This window comes from Eriocheir sinensis, chromosome 45, assembly GCF_024679095.1.
Source record: "Eriocheir sinensis breed Jianghai 21 chromosome 45, ASM2467909v1, whole genome shotgun sequence".
NCBI lineage: Eukaryota > Metazoa > Arthropoda > Malacostraca > Decapoda > Varunidae > Eriocheir > Eriocheir sinensis.
In genome coordinates, this window is record NC_066553.1 from 8,574,178 (window position 1) to 8,596,103 (window position 21,926).

At 37.2% G+C, this 21,926-nt stretch overlaps 1 protein-coding gene across 13 annotated transcripts in view; it reads left to right on the top strand.

The window, feature by feature from the left end:
• The window catches only part of LOC126980715 (longitudinals lacking protein, isoforms A/B/D/L-like), a 101,837-nt gene that overhangs the window by 71,505 nt on the left and 8,406 nt on the right, over positions 1–21,926 (top strand). The window contains exons 6-7 of one of the 13 annotated variants that reach the window (XM_050830908.1): positions 12,849–13,270; positions 15,721–15,834. The exons of 2 other annotated variants lie outside the window; for them this stretch is intronic. In XM_050830908.1, the coding sequence (XP_050686865.1) occupies positions 12,849–13,256 (408 nt within the window). In that variant the 3' untranslated portion in view covers positions 13,257–13,270; positions 15,721–15,834. Of the gene's footprint in view, positions 1–503; positions 1,034–1,858; positions 4,839–4,877; positions 6,152–7,105; positions 7,878–7,908; positions 9,086–10,301; positions 12,441–12,848; positions 13,271–15,720; positions 16,152–19,332; positions 20,891–21,100; positions 21,593–21,926 lie in introns of those variants that run through there. 10 more of the 13 variants (XM_050830905.1, XM_050830906.1, XM_050830907.1 and 7 more) reach the window with 10 other exon arrangements.

Here is a 21,926-nt window from a genome sequence, read left to right on the forward strand (position 1 = left end):
TTGTATGTATTTTGGCCTGAGGTTGTCGATAAGTGTATTTCAGATGCAGGACAATAGCGAAGGTCATGAGAAAACTAGGGAAATGAAAGAAAATGGAGGTGTCCTCATGTGGGACACCTGTTCTTTTACAGAACCCACCAATATTTCCAACTATGGGTCACTTGTCCCTTAGGGGTTAATGTGTAATGCAATTAATTCTTGAACTGCATATCATAAAACATCATACAGTTTATATAACTTTGGAAAATGTATCAATAAATTTTCAATTACAAGTTTTGAAGGTTGTATATAAACCAGAAGATGAAAATATTCTAGATTCAAGCACTTGCACCCAACAGAAAACATGAACATCATTCAAGATAGTAAGTTACTGAAAAAGTAATAGTTTCTCTTGTAACATGTGGCAATGTAAACTGTAATTGGGCTCTTGTAGCAGTAAAACAGTATTGCACATGCTTACCCCACATTAGCCAGTAACACCAACATCTGGTTCTCTTTTGTAGGGCTGTGAAGTGAACCGTCAACGAGAGGTTGCCCCACATTTGTGCCCCTACTGTCGGGCTGTCTCCTTCCTGAGCACAAGCGATCTCCGCCGCCATGTGCGTATCCACACTGGAGAAAAGCCATATGCTTGTCCCCACTGCTCTTACCGGGGCAAGAGGACAACTCATCTGCAGGATCACATGCGCAGGCGGCATCTCCCTCTTGTTACTATGAATCCCCCCCACACAACCCAGTCCCTGCCATCAAGTAGCTACCCAGGTTCTCACTCAGCACCATGACACTGCCTCCTAATGAGGTATTGTGTTTCATCTGAGCTTTAAGCATTGGGAAATCAGTGTCGCACAACATGACTGCAAATATTTTGCTACAATTATTAAATTTTAAATGTTTTTGTCACAATAACTGGTGCTTGCATAGTATGTACTTGTTTAATGTAGGTAAGAGGTTTTAAAATGTTGAATATTTATTTATATTACACACTAATTCCATTATGCTATGTATAATATACTGAAATAAACAAATATTCTTACATTATTGTTTCACATCAACATTATACAAATGACGTGTCATCATGCAATAAAGACTACTACAAAAAGGTTTTGAAAGCTGGAAAGACTTGTCTTTTCTGAGGAAAATAAGAAAACACCCCGGCAAATAAAGAATACACATTGAAAAGATGTTAAATTTTTATATAGATATTATTTGTATATCATTCTTATTTTTGTGACTAAAACCAGCTTTAATGGTTATTGTTGTGTGGTTACAGGCACAGGGAGGCAGACGGTGCCAAGGTCATGTAGTAGCCTTTGGTTTCAAATGCTTTCAGTACCATAAAAGCAATTTTCTCTTGGAAAGTGGCTTTGAAGTGCTAAACCAAGACGATGGTTGGATCTTCAGATGTTTCTGCTGTGAACATCAGTGCAAGATTACTATCAAAGTTGGAGTCATCTGAAACATTAATTTTTTTTTTTCTTTTAAGGCTTTCAAATGAAAATATAACCATTCTGAATGATCTTTTATGTGTTAATAAAATAGTATGTATTCTTGAATGTGATGCTGTGAAAAGTATGTGGCCATATAACTGGAAAATTAAGGAATTGATTCCTTTCTGGAAGTCTATACAGCAAAATGCATAGGAAGACATGCATATATTGGTCTTGGATTATAAATTGCTGCTCTAATGGAAGTATATTTAACAAAATGCATAGGAAAATGGGCATTTATTGATCTTGAACTCTGTCAGCCTGGGAAAAGCATAGAAATGCAAGGAAAAGCTACTGCAAGAAAATCCTTGTTTGACAGCTGCCTACGTGTTTGATAAACCCCAGGTAACCTGTGGCTTGTTTTGTTCTAGGCAACGGAGCCGCTGGTCTGTCCGTACTGCCATAGGTCAACCTTCAAGCAGAAGAGTGATTTAAGGCGTCACATCCGAAGTCACACAGGGGAAAAGCCTTACCAATGCCCCATCTGTAGTTACTCTGCTGTGAGGAGCGACTACGTGCAGGACCATCTGGTTCGGCGCCACGGCCAATCTACCAGGACCACCAGAAGACGGGCTGCCAATCCTGACTGGACTTTTAACTAAATCCATTAGTGCCTTTATTGTCATGGGACAGTGCAGGACTCCCATGATGCACAGCTTTTGCATCCTCTGTTGAGGCTGGCGTATCAGTTGACTTCATTGTATTACTACTAGTGGTCGTCAACTTACGACCTCGATTGGTTACGACTGATTGGTCATAAGTTGATCTGGTTGTAAGTCGGCTTATGTTATAATTCATCATTTTCAGTCATTAAAAATGGTTTAATGAATGACAGATAATCAAACAGCCCCCCAAAACGATCAAAACACTTCCCAAACATAACTTGAAAACACTAATCATATTTTTATAATTTTTTTCCGTCATTACAACACAAATAAAACCCAAAATAATTACAACACAAGGCCATCAAGCGATACAGGTCAAAGAAGAAGAAGAAGAGACTGACACCCTAGACGAGATGGCCGCTGCACCTATCCCAGCAAACCAAACACTCCCTTTTTTTTCTGCTTTCCACCTTTTAAAGCCTTCCAGAAGTGTCTGAGGCCTAGTATGCCATGATGAACGGTCTCTATGCCCTTAGATACCACTAGAGACTGCCGGAGACCAAGAGAACATGGAGAAAACTGGTGATGCGTGTGGCCGAGGCAGTTTAGGGCAGGGGAGGACTGGAGTAGTAAGATTTCCGAGTTTTTTGATTGTGCGTGTTTTTGTGCCTGTGTGCACTTTTGAAGGGCTGTGTACGTGTTTTGAAGGGCGTGTGTGCGTTTGTTTGGGGGGGGTGAAAAAAAATTCGAAGACAAAAGACAAAAACAGACTTTGAGGAAATGTGCTGTACCCACGGCTGTTTCTTACTGAGCTGCGGAATGTGAGCAGCTCCAGCTCCCTGCAGCGTCAGGAGCTGGGGCCAAAACTGTCATACTGGCGGTCGTAAAGTTGATCAGTCATTAGTTGCATAAGTCATAAGTCGACAACCACCTGTAAATCATATCTTGCACCACAACTGTGGTGATTACCATAATGGAAAATCTACTTAATCCATCATTCAATTCCCCTTTGGATTATTAATATGCAAATGGAATTTTGATATTTGGAATTTTTTTTTGTTTTGTGTGATACTTTTTTTAGAAAACAAAAAATAATGATGAAATAGTCATTGTTTTGTTGTTTTCCATAAACTGTTGTTCTAATGGCTATGCACCTCCGTGATATTGTGGTTCGCACACGTGGCTACAGATCTGTGGGCCCAGTGTAATTCCCGGCTTGTCCCGGCTTGGGCAGTCTGTGTGCAGCCCTCCTAACTGTTCATCTTCCTTTTGGGGTTAGTCAGTAACTGGATACATGGGGAAACCTTGGTGAGGTGAACTGTGGTATTCTGGATGTTACACTTGCTGTGTGTCAAGGGCCAATGAAACATGAGCACTAAGGTTAAACACAGCTGTAGCATGTGGCCTCAACTTTACCTTACTAATGATAATGAATATATATTAAAAGATTTGTATGTATAATACAAGAAAATATCTTATTGAGCATATTGTCAGTTCCCATTACCTCTTTGATTTAATGTAATCCGTTTCTTTCTACTTTATTCCATTGAAATCATCTTACTATAAAGTCCCAATGAAGTTTTTCAATGTCATGCAGCTGTAGAAACAAGAAATGGCACAAATATCAAACATCATAGTCATGAACTGTGAAGAGCATGTCATAATGCCTGTTGCCCGCTACAGCTCTATCCTTCTTTTTTCTTGGCATGGCTTTGGTGAGTCAGTCTTCACTGATTTTTTTTTAATTATAAATTTGGGATTCATATGAACATGATATTCTGGCATGAAAGAAGTTAGCCATAGTCAAATGGCTGACTGTTGCTTCTCCATTTTGTATGTAGTTATGGTAGACTGATGAAAGGGGAAGTTGAAGAATAAAAAAATGAAGACCATATAGTAAGTGTTCTTCTATCCCAAACTTGCATCCAATTATCCTTTTATCAGCTGCAGTGCTGGTTCCAGCCTTTCTGAGCCCCAAAGCCCCTAAGCTTCTTTTGGAGCCCCCCTCCCCCCTCACCTCTTTGTTCACATTGTTCTCCTATGTGTTCACCCCACAAGTTACATTCCTATCCTAAGCAATGTAAAGTAAATAAATATATTTAATTTTTGCTTAAATTTGTTTAATATTGTTTATAGAACTTTTTCATGGGTAAATAATTAAAGCACCATCTCGACGTGCCTGATTTTCTTTTTCTCTTTTTTTTTCTTTCCTTTTTTTTATTCACAACCTAAGGCCCCCCAGTTATCAGAGGCCCTACACATTGAGCATAATGAGCTGTCTATCCATGCACCTTGCAAATACACAAAAATCATGTGAAATGGGTAATGCAGAATCATATTTTATAAAAGCTAAAAGTAAATAAGTGCATAGTTTGCAATAGCTCATTACCATATCTACTTTATATAGTTCCCAATTAGGCAAGGGATTTTTTAATTTATTTTTTTATTTTTTTATTATGCCCAAGATAAATCATAATGTAATGAACTGCTTATAGGAAACCCTTTCTCCACCTGACACACGAATAATTTTATTGACAATGACAGGATCTTGACATCCGCTGTGAAGGAATTCATTGCTATGAGCATGGCATTAGCACCTCATGATTATCTCATGATTATCTGACCATCTCACAACTAGAATGGATTAAATCCAGAGCAACCAATTGCCTCAGATGCTACTGAAAGCACTAATTAGTAATGTCAGAGAAAATGTGAAGATGACGGAAGCTTAGATTAGTTCTGAGAACGAGAGAGCAGCTGACTGACTTGGGTTGTTCTCTTCTAGGCAACACCTGAGGGGTTGGCGCTGACGTGTCCCTACTGCTACAGGTCCACCTTCAAGCAAACCAGTGACCTCAAGCGACACATCCGCATTCATACTGGGGAGAAGCCATTCAGTTGTCAGTACTGTTCATACAGTGCCGTAAGGCGAGAACACCTCAATGATCACCTTTGGAGGAGACATGGGATCCTAGCAAAGAAAAGAACTCATACAGTTCTTAATGCTTCCCTCTGACTCATACCTGCTGCAACTGCCTGTAGTTCAGTGCTTGGTTTTGCCTAAAGAACTCTCATGTATAAAAGGACTTAACAGTAAACTATATATTCTAGAGCAAGATGGACCAGTAACTTGCCCACCTGTATCATACAGTTTGATGAATGTCACCAAGATATTTATCTATTCATTGAATAGGTATTTTTGGCAGTACAGTATAGTGTTCTGTGAAGGTTTTGGAGGAGATTATTATTTGTGGCATTTTGATTGTTTGTGTCACCAGTAACTGGTGTGCAATATGTTTATAGTGAAAAAAAATTATATGTGGAAGTTTTACGTGAAGTTTCATTTTTTAACACGACTTTCATAAAGTAATATTACATAATGTTTGGTATTGAGCTTCATATATATTGTATTGAACTGAGCCAGCCATTCCTTCTGCTCAAGTCACCTTCACCTACCTGATATGTTGTCACTGTTATTTTGTTGCCTCACACACAAGAATAACATCTCGGCAAATTTTAAGTCCAAATGAAACAGGTGGAAGACAATTAATTTGCACTGGAAAGGGAAAGTTGATACCAAAAGAGATATGAATCAGAAAATGTTGTGTTTACTTTGACAGAAATCTGTACTTGAAAGATACTTTGAAACAATGGAGGAACTTATATAGATATGAGATTTTCTGCAATAAGGAAGCTTAAAACTTGAAAACTGAGTTTTCATTTTTTTTAAAGGAAGTTTCCCTTTGCCCCAAAATGTAATAAATACAAGACAAGATTACAAGATTTAGCTGAAATATGATTACATGGACCAGTGCCATTAATAGTAAATTCATCCTGATGCCCATAATTGTGTAGAAATTTTAAAAACTTCATCGCTAGTGTTAGTTATATGGAGAAAATCACTTGTAACATTGAGAACACAGTGGCATGCTCTTTTTGACCAGGGTGCTCTCCCAGATTACCAGATTCACTTATTATTGAACTTAAATGAAATACTAAATAAAAAGGAAATGTAAAAGTAATGCAGTTATAAGACAAATATTAAAGTTGTTAATATTGTATGGCCTTTATGACCTATGACCTTATTGCATCAGAAACATGTTGATGAAATAGAGGTGTCTTATAGTTACGACACACCAATTCATCTTGTGAGTGGGGTTTTCAGCACCAGTCTTGAAGATATTAAAAGACCTCTTTCCAAAATCTCAAGCTTCTGCTACTAGATGCAGCTTTATTTGTATCAGCTCGAGTCATTCCTTCAGGCTATTAAAACCTGTTCATGATATGTTTTTGTGTAGAGGAAAAAAATGCAGTCATGTGTTTTTTCAAACATTCATACATTATGATTAATTGCTAAATACCAAAAACTTAATAAATGAACTTCTTACTTAATGATATCACTAAAACAAGGTTAGTTAAAGAGACAGCGCTGTTGTTAATATAAAAGCATATTTGAACTTGTGACTTTTTGTGAACATGGTAACTGTAAAAGTCTGAAGAAATACAAAATGTTATCTATTAAATACTGGATTACTTTCTTGAAAATAGGTTAACATATTAAGAAATTAAATACTCTTACTGACTCAAAATGAAGAGCAAAATGCGAAACCTGCTCTCAAATTACAGACGTGACATCTTTGGGATTTCAAAAGGAAAACTTTGGGAAGTGGTTGATGGATCTTATGTCTTATGCCTTCATGTTTTTGTCTTGTGTTATGCCTTCCGAAGAAAGAAAACACTCAATACTTGACTTTAATATCGGGATCATTCTTCAATATGAAAATGTTAACAGAAAAATGGAAAATGTGTACAGATTACTCATGATTTAAGGAAAATGAGGAAAGTGAAGAAATTTGTCACAAATAAAGTGGCATTTGGATTTGATGTCTGGAAATTGTTTACCTAGATTATCAGGTGGCTTCTCTTGTCAACACTTTGTGGAAGAATCTTGGTTTTGATGTAAGCTACGGTTAATAAACAAGTGAGCTAGACGGTGACCTGCTCTTTCTCCAGCAGGTCGGGCGTCCGTCCTTGCAGTCCCTTCTGTCGCCCTCCAACCCTGGGCGGCCACTCCCTCTTCAACAGCAAGTCTCCACCTCCACCAGTCTCCCAGAGATGCCCGCTATGATTCGCAATTATGTGTGCCCATTTTGCTCCAAAAACTTTTATGGCAGTGTTGACCTTGAGAGACACAAGAGGACTCACACTGGAGAGAAGCCATTTGCTTGTAACTTTTGTTCATATCGGGCAACACAAATGGGTAACCTGCAACGCCATATAAAATCAAGACATCAGAATGCTCAGATGAAATAGTATGACCTCTGATTATATAAATCACTGGAATAGAAAAGGTATTGGATGTGGTTGCGGTTAGTAGCTAAATGCACTTACGTAAAGAGCCACCATCATGATCCATGATTCTAATTGCTTATGAAGAATGGCAGTGCAAAAGTGGTCCTTCCAGCCTGACATGATTTGAATAAGATGAGACACAAGGAACATATACCTTTAGAAGAATTCAACAAAAAAAGCTATCAGCAAAATTGTTCCCAGGCCCCAAATTCTGGAACATGTATATCAGTCCAGTCAATATTTATCCAGATAAGATATAAAATGAGCTTGGCAATCATGAGAAGGTTGTTTAATCCCATGCAGTTTCAATTAGCTACTCAAGACCAAAGTAACATTTTCTGTGAAAGAATGAGAAACTGACATGAAATATAGTCATAACATCAATCGCTGGGGTGACTGTGCATCATACTGCTCATGGCATGGTCTTCTTTTAGTGAGACTCATTAGTCCTCATCTCTCCCCAGATGTCAGCCAGACTTGTTGCTCCACCACATGCCTCGTCTCACATCAGCAAATTCTTCCAGTGCCCTCTCTGTCCCAAGTCATATGATTACCGAGGGTCTCTTGATGTTCACATGAGGACCCACACTGGGGTTACTCCCTTCGCCTGCCCCCACTGCCCTCTGCGCACCAAGGACAGAAGTAACCTTCGGAGGCACATCAGACGAAGACATCTTTGATTTTGACATGCACACATAAATTTTTTCTGCTCATCAGAGAAAATATTTTGGAAAACTGAAAAGGAGCATTATTTCTTATATGAGTGGAGACTAATGTGTAAACTTTATTTGTGCTCAGCATGACTAATGTGTAAATGCAAAAATCATTGGGCAGTATAATTACAAGTCATCATTCTCAAGTTTACTTCTCAGGGGTAGAGAACATGTTCTCCATTAATAGGGAAAGGAGAATAGAAGATTCTAGTCTCAGAAACACAACAAATCCTTTGCTTCTGCCAAGCTGTAGCGCTCCTCCTTGCACTTGAGCATTGGCTGTGGTTTGGGTTGATGGGCTCCAGACATATTTTTCCAGGCATTTGATTAGCACATCTACTGTATGATGTTAAGGGACAAGTAAATTTATGGGGTGTACATATAGGTAAGATAAAAAAGTTGGCTTTATCCAAAGGGCAATGGTAATGAAGATACCTAGTACATGAGTCCATATTAGAAGTGTTGCTGTGCCTCAAGAATATCACCTTTGCTCAAGTCAAATTATGTACAAAGCAAGGAAGCATGAAAGCAACTTTATCTAAGGATTTGGCATTATTTGTTAGGAGTTCTTAGTTAAGTTACAAAGATGTTCTTTTTTAAATTTGTGTGCATGTTAAGAACATATATTTAAGTTGCTATTATTTTGTAGATATATCACTGGAAAGTATCCTTTTACCATAGAGAGCAGGAACAAATCATGGAGTAATTTTGTAAGGATGAAAAAGTGCCAACTTTGGAAGAGATAATGTCTTGAAAAAATATCTTGTATAATGAAAATAGAGCTCCATTTTATTCCATTTTATTTTATAGTAAGGAAATTTTAGAGGTGGACTTTGAAAATAATGTTAAACGTTCAAGTATTTTTAAAGATAAGTGATTTTTTCCACATTTTTTTTGTATAAAGCATTGTTTTAAATAAAGTTTATGTGAAATTTGATCTTGAATAATTTTCAAGAGCCTTCTGTTTATACATATTAAAAAATGAGAACAAATTGTCATGATCCCCTCTCAGCATGCAGGAAATGACAGAGAAACAGACATTTAAGTATACCTCCTCAGCACCACTGTCCTGTTGTATGGTAACTTGAGAGCCAAACTGCATTTAATATACTCATTTTCTTGTTCATAATTTCGCAGCATGTATTCCAAAATAACAAAACATTACAGTATTGGCATTCTCTAAACCAACCAGTAAGTTTGTATGGTGCAAAAAATTTATGGCATCTTTACACAACTATGACGGGATGTGCTGCATGACACAGACAACAAGAAAGTCCTGTAACAAGATAAATGAAACAGTAATTAGTTGAAGGTTTATGAAAATGCCTTTATCTTATTCTGTATACAGAAAAGGTAAAATAAAGGGAGTATAATCTGTGCATTGTATCGGCACTCTTTTTCCAATTCTTTGTCCCTTGAATCTGTGGTGGGTAAGAACCCATTACCCTGGGAGGGAAACAGTACACATGAAGAAAAATACTTTTAGTATAAAGAGTTGCAGACAAAAATGCAAACAAAGATTCAAGTCACTGTAGAAGGATAAAGAATTTCCAGTGGGAGAGAGGTAGTTCCTAGGGAAATACAGATAGCATGGAAGCATATTATCATATACCTATATGTTTTTCTAAATTTATATTCAATGATATGACATCAAAGTGAATGTTAAAGCTAGCTTAATTTTATATTTTTGTTCCCAATAAATGTGATACATTGCCGCAAAATTAATTGAAGGCAAAACTGCATACAGTATGCACTATACAGAGTACAGATCACCAGATGTAGGGGTTGAATCTGAACTGTCCAAAATGGAAACTTTGTATGGGCAGGACTGAGTCTCCTGTCTGTTGGTGTAAGGTGTGGCCTTGCTGTGCATCTGGTCTGGGATCACCTTCAGGAAGAGTGATGCGTGACACCAACCAAGCCATATCCAGTGTGTTGCACAGAAATTACATTGCAATTTAGTGTCTAGCCTGATGATTTTGAGTTTTCTCTTTTTTAAATTAAAGGTGTTCATTACCGAATGAGCTAGTTACTGTCCTAGTTTAAGCTTCACCTAGTGGAAAGCTTGTCATAAAGACCAGAAATATTTGAATATCAAATTCACACCTTTGCAAACTACCATCAAAGCTTTTTTTCTTTTATAGGCTTCGTGGCCAAGAAGGTTTGGGGGCAGCGATTGTTTGACAACCAATGTCAGGAGTCAAGATCACCCTCAGCCTAGCAAGCACTTGGTTTGTCCACAGTGCCAAAGGGGGTTCTCCCACAAGGTAGACTTGGAGCGGCACTACCGGATTCACACAGGGGAGAAACCGTTTGCATGTCCCATTTGTCCTTACCGGGCAACAGTAAAGACCAGTCTACAGAAGCACCTACGTACACACAGTGGAGAGAAACCATATGCTTGTCCGCTTTGCCCACTCCGTTCTAGTGACAAAAGTAACCTTTATCGACACATCAGAAGTAGACATCATGATGCAAGTTAGTCTTTATGGTATGTGTGTATTGTGTTGTGTACATCACCGGGAGGCTTTCAGATTGTTGGTTGTCATTTTTCAATCACAGAAACATCCTTTATTTTTGCTTCACATGGTTTTGTAACATTGTTGTACCACGCTGAGATCTCTTGTTTTTACTCTACATGGCTGTATAGCATTGCTCTGCCACACAGATATCTTTTTTTTGCTGTACATGGTTTTATAACATATTTCATTGATCAGACAAACTATTCTTATCAAAGGAAATCACTTGTATTTTAAGATTTTTTTTCATTAAATATATAAAGTAATTAAAATGGAATAAGTATGGAAAGATTTTAGTCAAACAATTGGAAAGTAGCCTTTTTTTTGTTTTGTTTTGCTCTGTTACAGTTGTTGCCTTAAGGGAGAATTGTATTCATGATGTGAATGGATAAAGGAATAACAGGGAATACATATCATACATAATTTTAGCAGTGGCAGCTCATGATAAATTGGAATGGAGGGACTGCAAGAGTGACACAGCAACAGAATGCATGACTTCTTCCCAACCTATGAGTCAGGTATGAGAATGCCAAGGGATTTCCAGGGGTTGGTAGTACAGGTAGTTGTTGTAGGGATGGTGATGTTATTACTTGAAAATTAAATTGATGTGGCCAATCTTCGATGTAGCAAAATGTTTTTCTTCTTTTCACTATAATACTTTATTTCTGTTATATTTTCAATGGGTATCAGTGCTAAAGCTTGCACTCTATCAGTCGCTATGGTACTCCACGAAAAGTATGATTTTTCTTCATTGAAGAAAATAAAAAAGTGAGACATCACTGCACCGCCACACACAGAGTAAATACATGACCACAGCTCAGTTTCAAAATGTGGCACCAATGATGAACTATACACCAATTGTGAAAGTGACTTATATTTTGATCTTGTTTTAATGAGAATTTTCTTTGAATTGTTTTGAAAATTACATATATCTTTTTTATGGTACTTATCATTAATTATTATGTCGTATATTAAAATAAATAATATGCTTGGCAGTGATTGGCTATGAACCACCACTGTTTTTAAATGTCCTTAAGTCAATTTAAATGTTTCACCAAAAGCTTTACTTCATGAAGTTTTATTTTATGGTCTTTGACAAAATTAGACTAATTTCCACTCATTTGCAATATTCATGCCCTTTATCTTATTTATCTTTATCTTTTACTTTTTCTTCTACTTCAATGCTTTGTACTCATCACATTAATATAATGTACTAGAAGCTTTCGACAAGCATTATTAAATACCTTGAAATTTTGAGATAAAAACTATTTAGTTTTACTATGATAACTGTTTAGTAAGAATATTTTTTTCTTTGTTTTGGGGTCAGAAGAAAATATGACCACCGAATTCTGTAGTTTTGCACAGGTCACTTTCAATACATGAACTGATGTACAGCAAGGTTGGGTAGGGGAGTTACCTCCATTGGCCTTTGAAATTCATATTTGGTGTGGTACCGTGTTTTTTATGCTTGTAACTGGTCACTGAAGTTTGCCAAAATGAACGCTTTTATTTGTGCACATTTATCTTGAATAGTATGTGAGATTATCATAATTACTCCCTTGGAATATTTGAGTAGTTTGTGATATGGCAAGTAAGTTAACTCCTGTCAACTATCATTTTTGCAAAAAATATGAGAACCTAACATGTGTAACAGAGAAGTCTTTATTGTATTTATGTATATGACTTACTTGAGTGTGTTCAGTAAAGACTGTTATGTCTTTCATGTACATACTTTTGAAGACAAAATAAATTATGGAACTAGATGTTGCAACTTTTTCTTACTCTAAGTATATATGATACTTACCTGCTTGACTTTGTTTAGATCACAGATATTTGTGTTGAATGCAAGAACTGTATCACTGTTGTGACAAAATGTTGCCTATAAGTTGCCAATAAAGAGGCTTGTTTACTTATTGTTTTCATGATTATAGTATGTACACTAGCCTGTCTGGTATTGCTTGGTAATACTGATGAGTCTTCAAATGCTGCTTGTGGTTGTGTAGTAAATAGTTCTGTAAATGAATATAACAGATACCCTTTATGATATGCATTTGTTTTGTGTAAACAAGTACTTAGGTAATTTAATTAACATAGCTCATAACAGTTTTGTAGTATAATTACAGTACTGAGGAGAACGACAACATCCAACATCGCCACTTTCTTTTCTTATAGGGTGGTTGGGGCAGCAGCTGGGCCCAGGAAGAAAGTGGTGGCAAGGCTGAGTCTGTGGGCAGCATCAAACACTTCAAATGTCCAGACTGTGACAAGGCATTTGCCACCAAGTGGGAGTTTGAGCGTCACCGCCGGACGCACACTGGAGAGAAGCCCTTTGCCTGCCCTGTCTGTCCATACCGAGCCACTCAGAAAACTAGCCTTCAGAAGCATCTGCGCACTCACAGTGGAGAGAAGCCTTATGCCTGTCATTTGTGTTCGTACAAAGCATCACAGAAAGTTCATCTCCAAAACCACATGCATACGCATGGCACCAGTGCAGAGTTCCCATGTCCCCACTGCCCGTACCGCTGTGCAAGATATGACTTGTTGCACCAGCATATGCAGACCCACTGTGAAAACAAATAGTGATTTTCTAAGAGGTTGGTCAGTTTTGCAAGCAAAAAATACATTTATAGTCAAATTTTAGTGATGTGACCAGTGTGTTTACATTCTCTTTTGTTCATAGATTCAACTCACAAGTATTTTTATTGGTGAAAAGTTGTTTTGGTTATGACCAAGCTTTTTTCTCTTTCTTTCAACACACACACACACACACACACACACACCACTTTACCACTGAGCTACCACTCCAGTAGCTTAGTGGTAAGCTCTACACTGCCAGGCTTCACGGCCTGGCAGGCAGAGGTTCGAGCCCCGTTCAGGCTGGGATTTTTCCACTGATAAGGAACATTTACTGTCCCCTCTTGAGCAAGGGGGATGGGGTGGGTGGTGTGTGAAGGTCCTGGCAGTACCCAGAGATCGACCTGTGTGCCTTGCTCTAATCGGGAGGGTACTTTCTATTGATGACGAGTCCAACTCATGATTACACACACATACACACATTCACACACACACACACACACACACACACACACACACACACACAGTATGTAGTATCGGTGAAGAGTGTGCACAACTTTAAGGAAAAACTGGACAAGTATAGATATGGAGACTGGACCACACGAGCGTAAGCCCAGGCCCGGTAAAATTACAACTAGGTAAATACACACACACACACACACATGAAAGTGAACAAAGAAGAGATACAGGAGATGATGAAGATCCTAGAAGAAAGGCAACAGGCTCAAATGGGAATTTTAGAACGCATCCTAAAAGAGTATAGCCATCAACTAATCAAACCAATAATTTATATATTTGAATGTCCACTAAAAATAGGCAAAGTCTCAAAAGAGTGGAACAGAGTGGGTATAATTCCAATTCATGAATGTGGAAGCAAAGAAGAACCATTAAATTATAGACCAGTATCTTTGACAAGCATTGTATATAAAATATGTGAAAGAGTAATCTAGAAACAATTGATGGAATATTTAGAAAGAGAAGAAATATTAACAGAGAGCAATCATGTGTTACAAATCCGATAAGTCTCTACTCTAGAGTAATAGAAATAACACAAGAAAGTGATGAATGGGCAGGTTTCATATACGTATCTGGATCTAGAAAAGCCTTTTGATAAAGTTCCACATAAATGACTATTATGGAAACTGGAAGACATGAGAGGTTTGAAAGGGAAAGTAAAAGAACTGGATGGAAAATTAATTGGAAGAGAGAGAAATGAGAAATATGATAATAGACAAAAGATTAAATTGGAGAAAGGTGACATGGAGTGCCACAGGGTTCAGTGCTGGCATTGATTATGTTTATAATCTATATAAATGGCATGTCAGGAGTGAACAGCTGCATGAGCTTGTTTGCAAATGATGCAAAACTATTGAGGGAAATAAGAAACCAAGGGAATTGTGAGGAGTTGCAGAAAGACATCAACAAGGTGTATGAATGGAGTAAAACTTGAGAAATTAATTTTAATGCAAAACAATGCCATATTCTGCAAGTGGGGAAATGTGAAATTAGACCTAAATACACCTATAAAATGGGAGATGATATAATAGGAGGAGAAAAGGAGGAAAAAGACCTGAGAGTGCTAATTTAGGAGGATTTTTCACTGGAAAAGCATATAAACTACTAGATACATATAACATGTTAAGGAATATGAAAATGAAATTTAACTACCTGGACAAAGATGTGACAAAAAAGATGACAACCACAATGATTAGACTAAAACTGGAATGTGCAGAAGTTGCATTGTCTCCTCACCAGAAGAAGGATGTGAGTAAACTAGAGAGAATACAAAGATAGCCACCAAGATGATACCAGCCTTGGAAGACTTTACTTATTATGAAAGATTAAAAGAAATGCAGCTGTTAACACTGGAGGAAAGAAGAGAAAGAGATGGTCTAATTACAGTATGTTAACTTCTGAATGACCTAGAGGAATCAGATAATAAAGACTTACATATTATTGAAAAGGGGAAGTAAAGACAGAGTTAAGAGGTCATAGGAAGAACATGAGAAAGGGAATGTGTCTTATTGGCACAAAAGAAGTACAGTTTTCCCCATAGAAATATAGGTACTTGAAATGAGTTAAAAGAAATGGTGGAAGCAAAGTGTGTGTGGAGTTTTAAGGAAAAACAGGAGCGATATTGATATGGAGACAAGACCACATGAGTGTGGTTCAGGTCCTGAAAACTACAACTAGGTAAATACACACACATACATAATTATATATATATATATATATATATATATATATATATATATATATATATATATATATATATATATATATATATATATATATATATATATATATATATATATATATATATATATATATATTATATTATATTTTTTTATACCTATTTTATTACTTTCCTTCTTAAACATAAAAATCCATGCAAGGACCGACTCGTGCTTTATGAGTGTGAACCTTTGATCAAACTTTGAGTGACTCGGGCATATCTTGTCTTTTTTAGGTGTCGGTTGAGAGTGGGCACAGTGGTGATGTGCAAGCAGTCCCAGGCAAGGAAAGTAAAGAAAAGGGATTCACCTGCCCCTTCTGCCCCTACTCATCCAGCCAGAAAGGAAAGCTACAGAGACATATCAGGACCCACACTGGAGAAAAACCTTTTGCTTGTTCCTTCTGTCCTTACCGAGCAGCTCAAGATAGTGTTCTGAAGAATCACATTCGCATTCACACTGGGGAAAAGCCCTTCAAGTGCTCCCAATGTTCCTACCGCACTGCCAAAGGTGCCAACCTAAAGCGCCACCTCATGACCCACAACAGAGAAAAACAGTACTTGTGTCCTCATTGCTGTCAGTCCTATAGTGATCAGCACTCCCTGAGACAGCACCTCCTCCTTGGCCACCCTGCTGCTCACTTCTGATCCACATCTGTTCATTACTGATAGAGTTACCTATGCATTTACTGGTCTTTGTCACCTTGTTAGTATTATGCAAATATTTCATTTATTATTGAAGGCATGTACCTCTAACTTAAATTATTATTATTATTATTATTATTATTATTATTATTATTATTATTATTATTATTATTATTATTATTATTATTATTATTATTATTATTATTATTATTATTATTATTATTATTATTATTATTATTATTATTATTATTATTATTATTATTATTATTATTATTATTATTATTATTATTATTATTATTATTATTATTATTATTATTATTATTATTATTATTATTATTATTAATGATATTATTTTTATTGTTATAGTTGTTACTTTCCACATAATATGTCAGTAAGGTAACAGCACAAAAAGATAAGATACTATGTTGTGTAAGTCAATTATTTGAGAATCATAATGCCATTTCAAAGGAAAGATTTTTCATTAGCATTAACTGATGAATGTAGTACATAGAAACCCACTGAAAGTGTGTGATTGTGTGAATGTTCAAAATGGAGCATAAAATCATTAAAGTTGAAGAAATTAGAGTTGTGCACAAATAGAAACATCTTGTTTGTAGTCTGAAGGTATAAGCTTGTGGTCTGTTTGCTTTGTTATAACACACACTCACACACACACACACACACACACACACACACACACACACAGCAGAGAGCGGCAACTAAGATGGTACCAGAACTTCGAAATCGGACTTATGAGGAGAGACTCAATAGCATGGAGCTCACAACCCTGGAGAGAAGAAGAGAAAGAGGGAATCTGATAGCAGTGTACAGAGTGGCGAACGGAGTGGAGCATTTAGACAGAGAGGACCTTTGTGTGTGGAACGAGAGAGGAACAAGAGGACATGGAAAGAAGTTGAGGGTGACCATGTGTAGGAGAGAAGTGAAAAAGTTTAGCTTCCCAAATAGAAGCATTGAGCTATGAAATAGACTGGAGGAGGAGGTGGTCTGTGCAAGAAACATTCATGATTTTAAGGAAAAGTTGGATAAGAGTGGGTATGGAGACGGGACAGCACAAGCATAGCTCTTTTCCCATATGTCACAACTAGGTAAATACACACACACACACACACACACACACACACACACACACACACACACACACACAAATTTTACAGAGCCAAGCACAAACTGGTACCAACTAGACATGGGGGAGGGAATCACTGATCGGGGGGAGATGTTGAGCTTGATGAAGAGCCTTGAAAGAAAGGCACCAGGGACCAGATATGATAGCTGGATGGGTTTTGAGAGAATGTGCAGAGTAACTGGATGGACCAGTATGAGATACTGTAAAGAGATTTTTGAACAATGGAGAGGAACCAGAAGTCTGAAAGGGAGCAAATACAGTACCTCCCTACAAAAGTGGTGATAAAAAGATGCACAAAACTTCAGGGTGGCATCACTAACAAATGTAATATGTAAACTATATGTGATTGGCTGTGTGTCCCAGGGTAATGGGTCCTGCCCACCACGGCTGAGGGGCCAGTGCGATGGAGATGGGTACCACGGCCAAGCGCAGTCAGTGGTTATGCCCATGACTTTACCATTACTTTTTGTGTGAAAGGATTTTAACCCTTTCCATCCGTGATGCAGACATCGGCGTCACAGTATGGAAAGGGTCAAGAGGAAATGGAAGAGGATTAATCCTCTTCTAAACCTCTCAATCCTGCTCTAAATTGCTCTTAATCCTCCTCTAAATTCCTCTTAATCCTCTTCCATTTCCTCTTAAGAGGTTTAGAAGAGGATTAAGAGGAAATGGAAGAGGATTAAGAGGTTTAGAAGAGGACTAACCCTTTCCATATGGTGATGTTGTTGGGTGCCCATCGGACGCCGACGTCAGCGTCGCCGGAGTGAAGGGGTTAAGGAATTGATTGACTTGGTTCCTGGAAGAAAAATGTTAGATCTCAGAATGACAGTTTGGATTCAGAGAGAGATCACTGTGTACTTCAGACTTACTGATTTCCGTAGTAGGACTGTTGATATGCAGGAGAGAGAAGGATGGGGTGATTACATCTATCTAGATCATTAAAAATCTTTGTGCAGAGTGTCATACAAGGCTCATTTGGAAACTGAAAACCTGTAGGGTGGTCATAAGGGACAGGGCATCCTCATGGAAGAGGCACCAATCATGTTACTGGTGTATGTCACTGATATGCAAGACAGGTTGAGAAGCCACACAAATCTGTTTGCAGATGATCCACATCTCATGAAGTCAATAATTGGCACTGAGTGTTGTGAAAAGCTACAAAAAGTTCTGCAATAATTGCATAACTGGAGTAAAGCATGAAGAATGTACTTTCATAAAAAAAGGTCAAGTTTTAAAAATGGGAAGTGAGGAATGATCTAGTAGAGAGCAAAGAGCAATACAACTGAGAGAACACAAGTATGAAGTTGAGGAAAGGGAAGTGCTTGAATAATGTCAAGAAATTCAATTTTCCAAAAATGAGCAGTATATGTGTGGAATGGATTAATGGAAGATGATGTGATGGTAAAAAATGTCAAACAGTTTAAAGAAAGACTGGATATTTATAGATATAGAGACCAAACCACATGAGTGTAGCTCAGGCTCTGTATACTACAACTAAATATACACACACACACACACACACACACACACACACATACACACACACACACACACACACATACACACAAACATACTATGAAACTTTTAAACACACACACAAAAAAAATACTTTACATTTATTGGAGTTTCTTCACAAGTTTCATGCAAGAGACTGCACCTCATTTTGTGTTTGAAAAGTTACGTGTGCAAGTGGTTGCCTGTGAAGGAGGAGACACCAAGATAGAATGAAAGACTTTACAACCAGTTAGTCCTCAAGAAATGAGATTTTTTTTTATAAATTTATTAAAAACATACACTAAAAACTATTTTCTTTAACCTTTTTCTACTAGATGAATTAGATCTAAAGGTAAAAAATTCTGTTTGGTTATCAAGCAAGTTTATGGTGATGCAAACTAAATCAAAGGGGAAAAAATTCCTCATAGTACAAGCATTTCTGCTTTGGCAGTAATTTGAATCTGTTGTTGGATATTTTTTTCAATTATTATGCTATTTAGCATTCAACTGATTTTGCAGTCACAGGAGAACTTATGTTGAGACAGCATTGTTTTTCTTCTCCCTAGGTGTCGTGGGGCAGTGTGGAAGGGGAAGTCGCCCAAACATCTGCAAACAGCAACTTAAATCAACTCCATCTTGGGGCACATTCTTTGGGGGATCCAGTAGGGCCTTCAGGTCTTATGGCTTGTATGGAGACAACACAGTGCCAGGATCCAATTGCATCACATTTGGTGGAGCAGCAGGAAATGCCACTTACTAGGGACAGGGAAGGTTTTCATTGTTTCGAGTGTGAGAAGGTGTTCCCAAGTAAATGGAAATTGAAACGACACGGACGAATTCATACAGGAGAAAAACCGTTTGCGTGTAGCTTATGCCCTTATCGTGCTTCACAGAAGCCAGTATTGCAAACTCACATGCGAAGACACACGGGCGAAAAGTTCTACTGTCCATGCTGTCCCTTCTATTGCTCACAGAGAATCACAATGCGAAAACATATGTCTAAATATAACCATGGATCAGACTGTTGATGTGTTGCTTCATTATGTTACAACCCCATAGTGCAATTATTGTTATTTATCTCAGTGCTTCACTGGCAACTACTCTTGGAGAGTAAAATATTGATGTTGTATTTAATAGTGAAAAGGGATTAATTTACCCAATCATAACAGTAACATAATTCAGTAATTACATTACTAAACAAAAAAGTTTTATTTCCTTATAATACCTATGCACTTTGATTTTTACTTTTATGAAATTGGTATAGGTTTGTCTTTTTCATTTTATAGATATTTTGTATGCGGCAGAAATTTTGGTGGGTTCCATTAAAGGACAAGTGTTCTGCGTGCAGACCCCTTTGTATTCTTATAGTATTTCTTTTGTTTCCTCGTGACCTTTGTTATTGTTCTACACATGAAATACACTAATCGACAACCTTAGGCCTAAATACACACATGCAATGCCCTAGAGGCTCAGTCACATGGCTAGTTGTGATGGAATGTTTTATTTATTTATTTTTTTTTTTTTTGGCTTCAGTATACAAGGAAATTTGAACATAAAGCCAAGTCTTATACCTCATGTGCACACAAAGACTGTTTATTTCTAATTGTTATCATTAGTTATTTTACTATGATTTTCATTTGTAATATTATAAGTATCACATATGCTTTTATGAAAGTTGAACTTGAAAAATGACTTTTTTGCATTTTCCGGGGTCACCCGTTAGATTTTTTGCGTCCCTTAAGGGTTGATTTCTGATCTTGGATTTAGTGAAGCCATTACATTTTTTTCTGCATCTTCTTTTGGATGAAGTCTAAGTTGCAACCTGAAGGAAATTTTATCTAATGTTCTTCTTAAGAAGTTATTCTTATGTACTAACATTTTATTTATACTTTCTAGACAAAAGGAAGGCTAATCAGTTGTAGAAAAGACCATTTTGCTCCATTTAAAAGATATTAAAAGTATAAAATTTAATACATATGAAACTACCATTATGTTGAGAAGAATCCGAAACATTTGCAAAAATGAATAATGGATGCAAATGTTTCACAGGAGTGTGTTGTATGTGTGCTGTTAAACATGTAACTAATTGAGTAAATGTAAAATTTCTTCCATGCCTCAAAAAAATATTATTACTTATTTCCAGCAAATATTGATCTTGCCAAAATCCTTGCGAAGTATTTGTGAAATATGTACACTTATGCTGTTTGCATTTATAGATGTTAAAGCTTGTATCTTTTAGTAAATTAGTGTAGATTTTATATGATCCTGCTAAGACTAAGACTAGTAAGAGTTTACCATAGCAACAGTGACTCACTGAATTCATACGTTTTGCAGACTAAGGGCAGAGTGGACAAGGATGTAGGCAGCTCCCGAACCCGCCTCCGTCAGGGCTTCCACCGACTCTCCACATCCCAAAACCCTCCAGCTGCTGGTGGGCAGCCACTTGATTTTCAAAGACACTGTAAAGCAGAAGATCGAGGCCATCCAGATACACACCCTGGCATGCGGTCACTGGCGCCCCTCAACCTACAGATGTACTCAGTGTCAGGACCTGGGCCAGGCCACACCTGCTTTCTTTGCGGCAAAAGTTTTGGTCTCAAGCACAACTTGTATCGTCACCTTCGGACACACACTGGGGAAAGGCCACACCAGTGTCCTCATTGTGAATACCGAGGGTCGCGGCGCTCCCATGTTTTGACACACATCAACAGGGTTCACCAGCGCCATGAACAGGGGGACTCTGACTCCCTGAATTAATGATGCCAGTGTTGTATATTTAAAGGACAAGAGATAGTTATGCAAGTTTCCATATTTAAGTAATTTAGGAATATTCATCTGTATGTTGAGAATTACAAATAAATTGTTCTAGTATACAAAATGTACTTTACATCTACCTATTTCATGAAATAGAATGATGATATATTTCATCACCAGCCTCAAAGCTGAAATATGCTTGGCTATTAAGACTGCAAACTATAATAAATTTCCTGCATAATACTTGAAGTGCTTGCACTTTTGCATAAATAGAATTAAAATTATGAACCTACAAGTGAAAGTGACTCAAACAGATTTTTCAAATTAAAATACAAGTTTGATAATATATATATATATATATATATATATATATATATATATATATATATATATATATATATATATA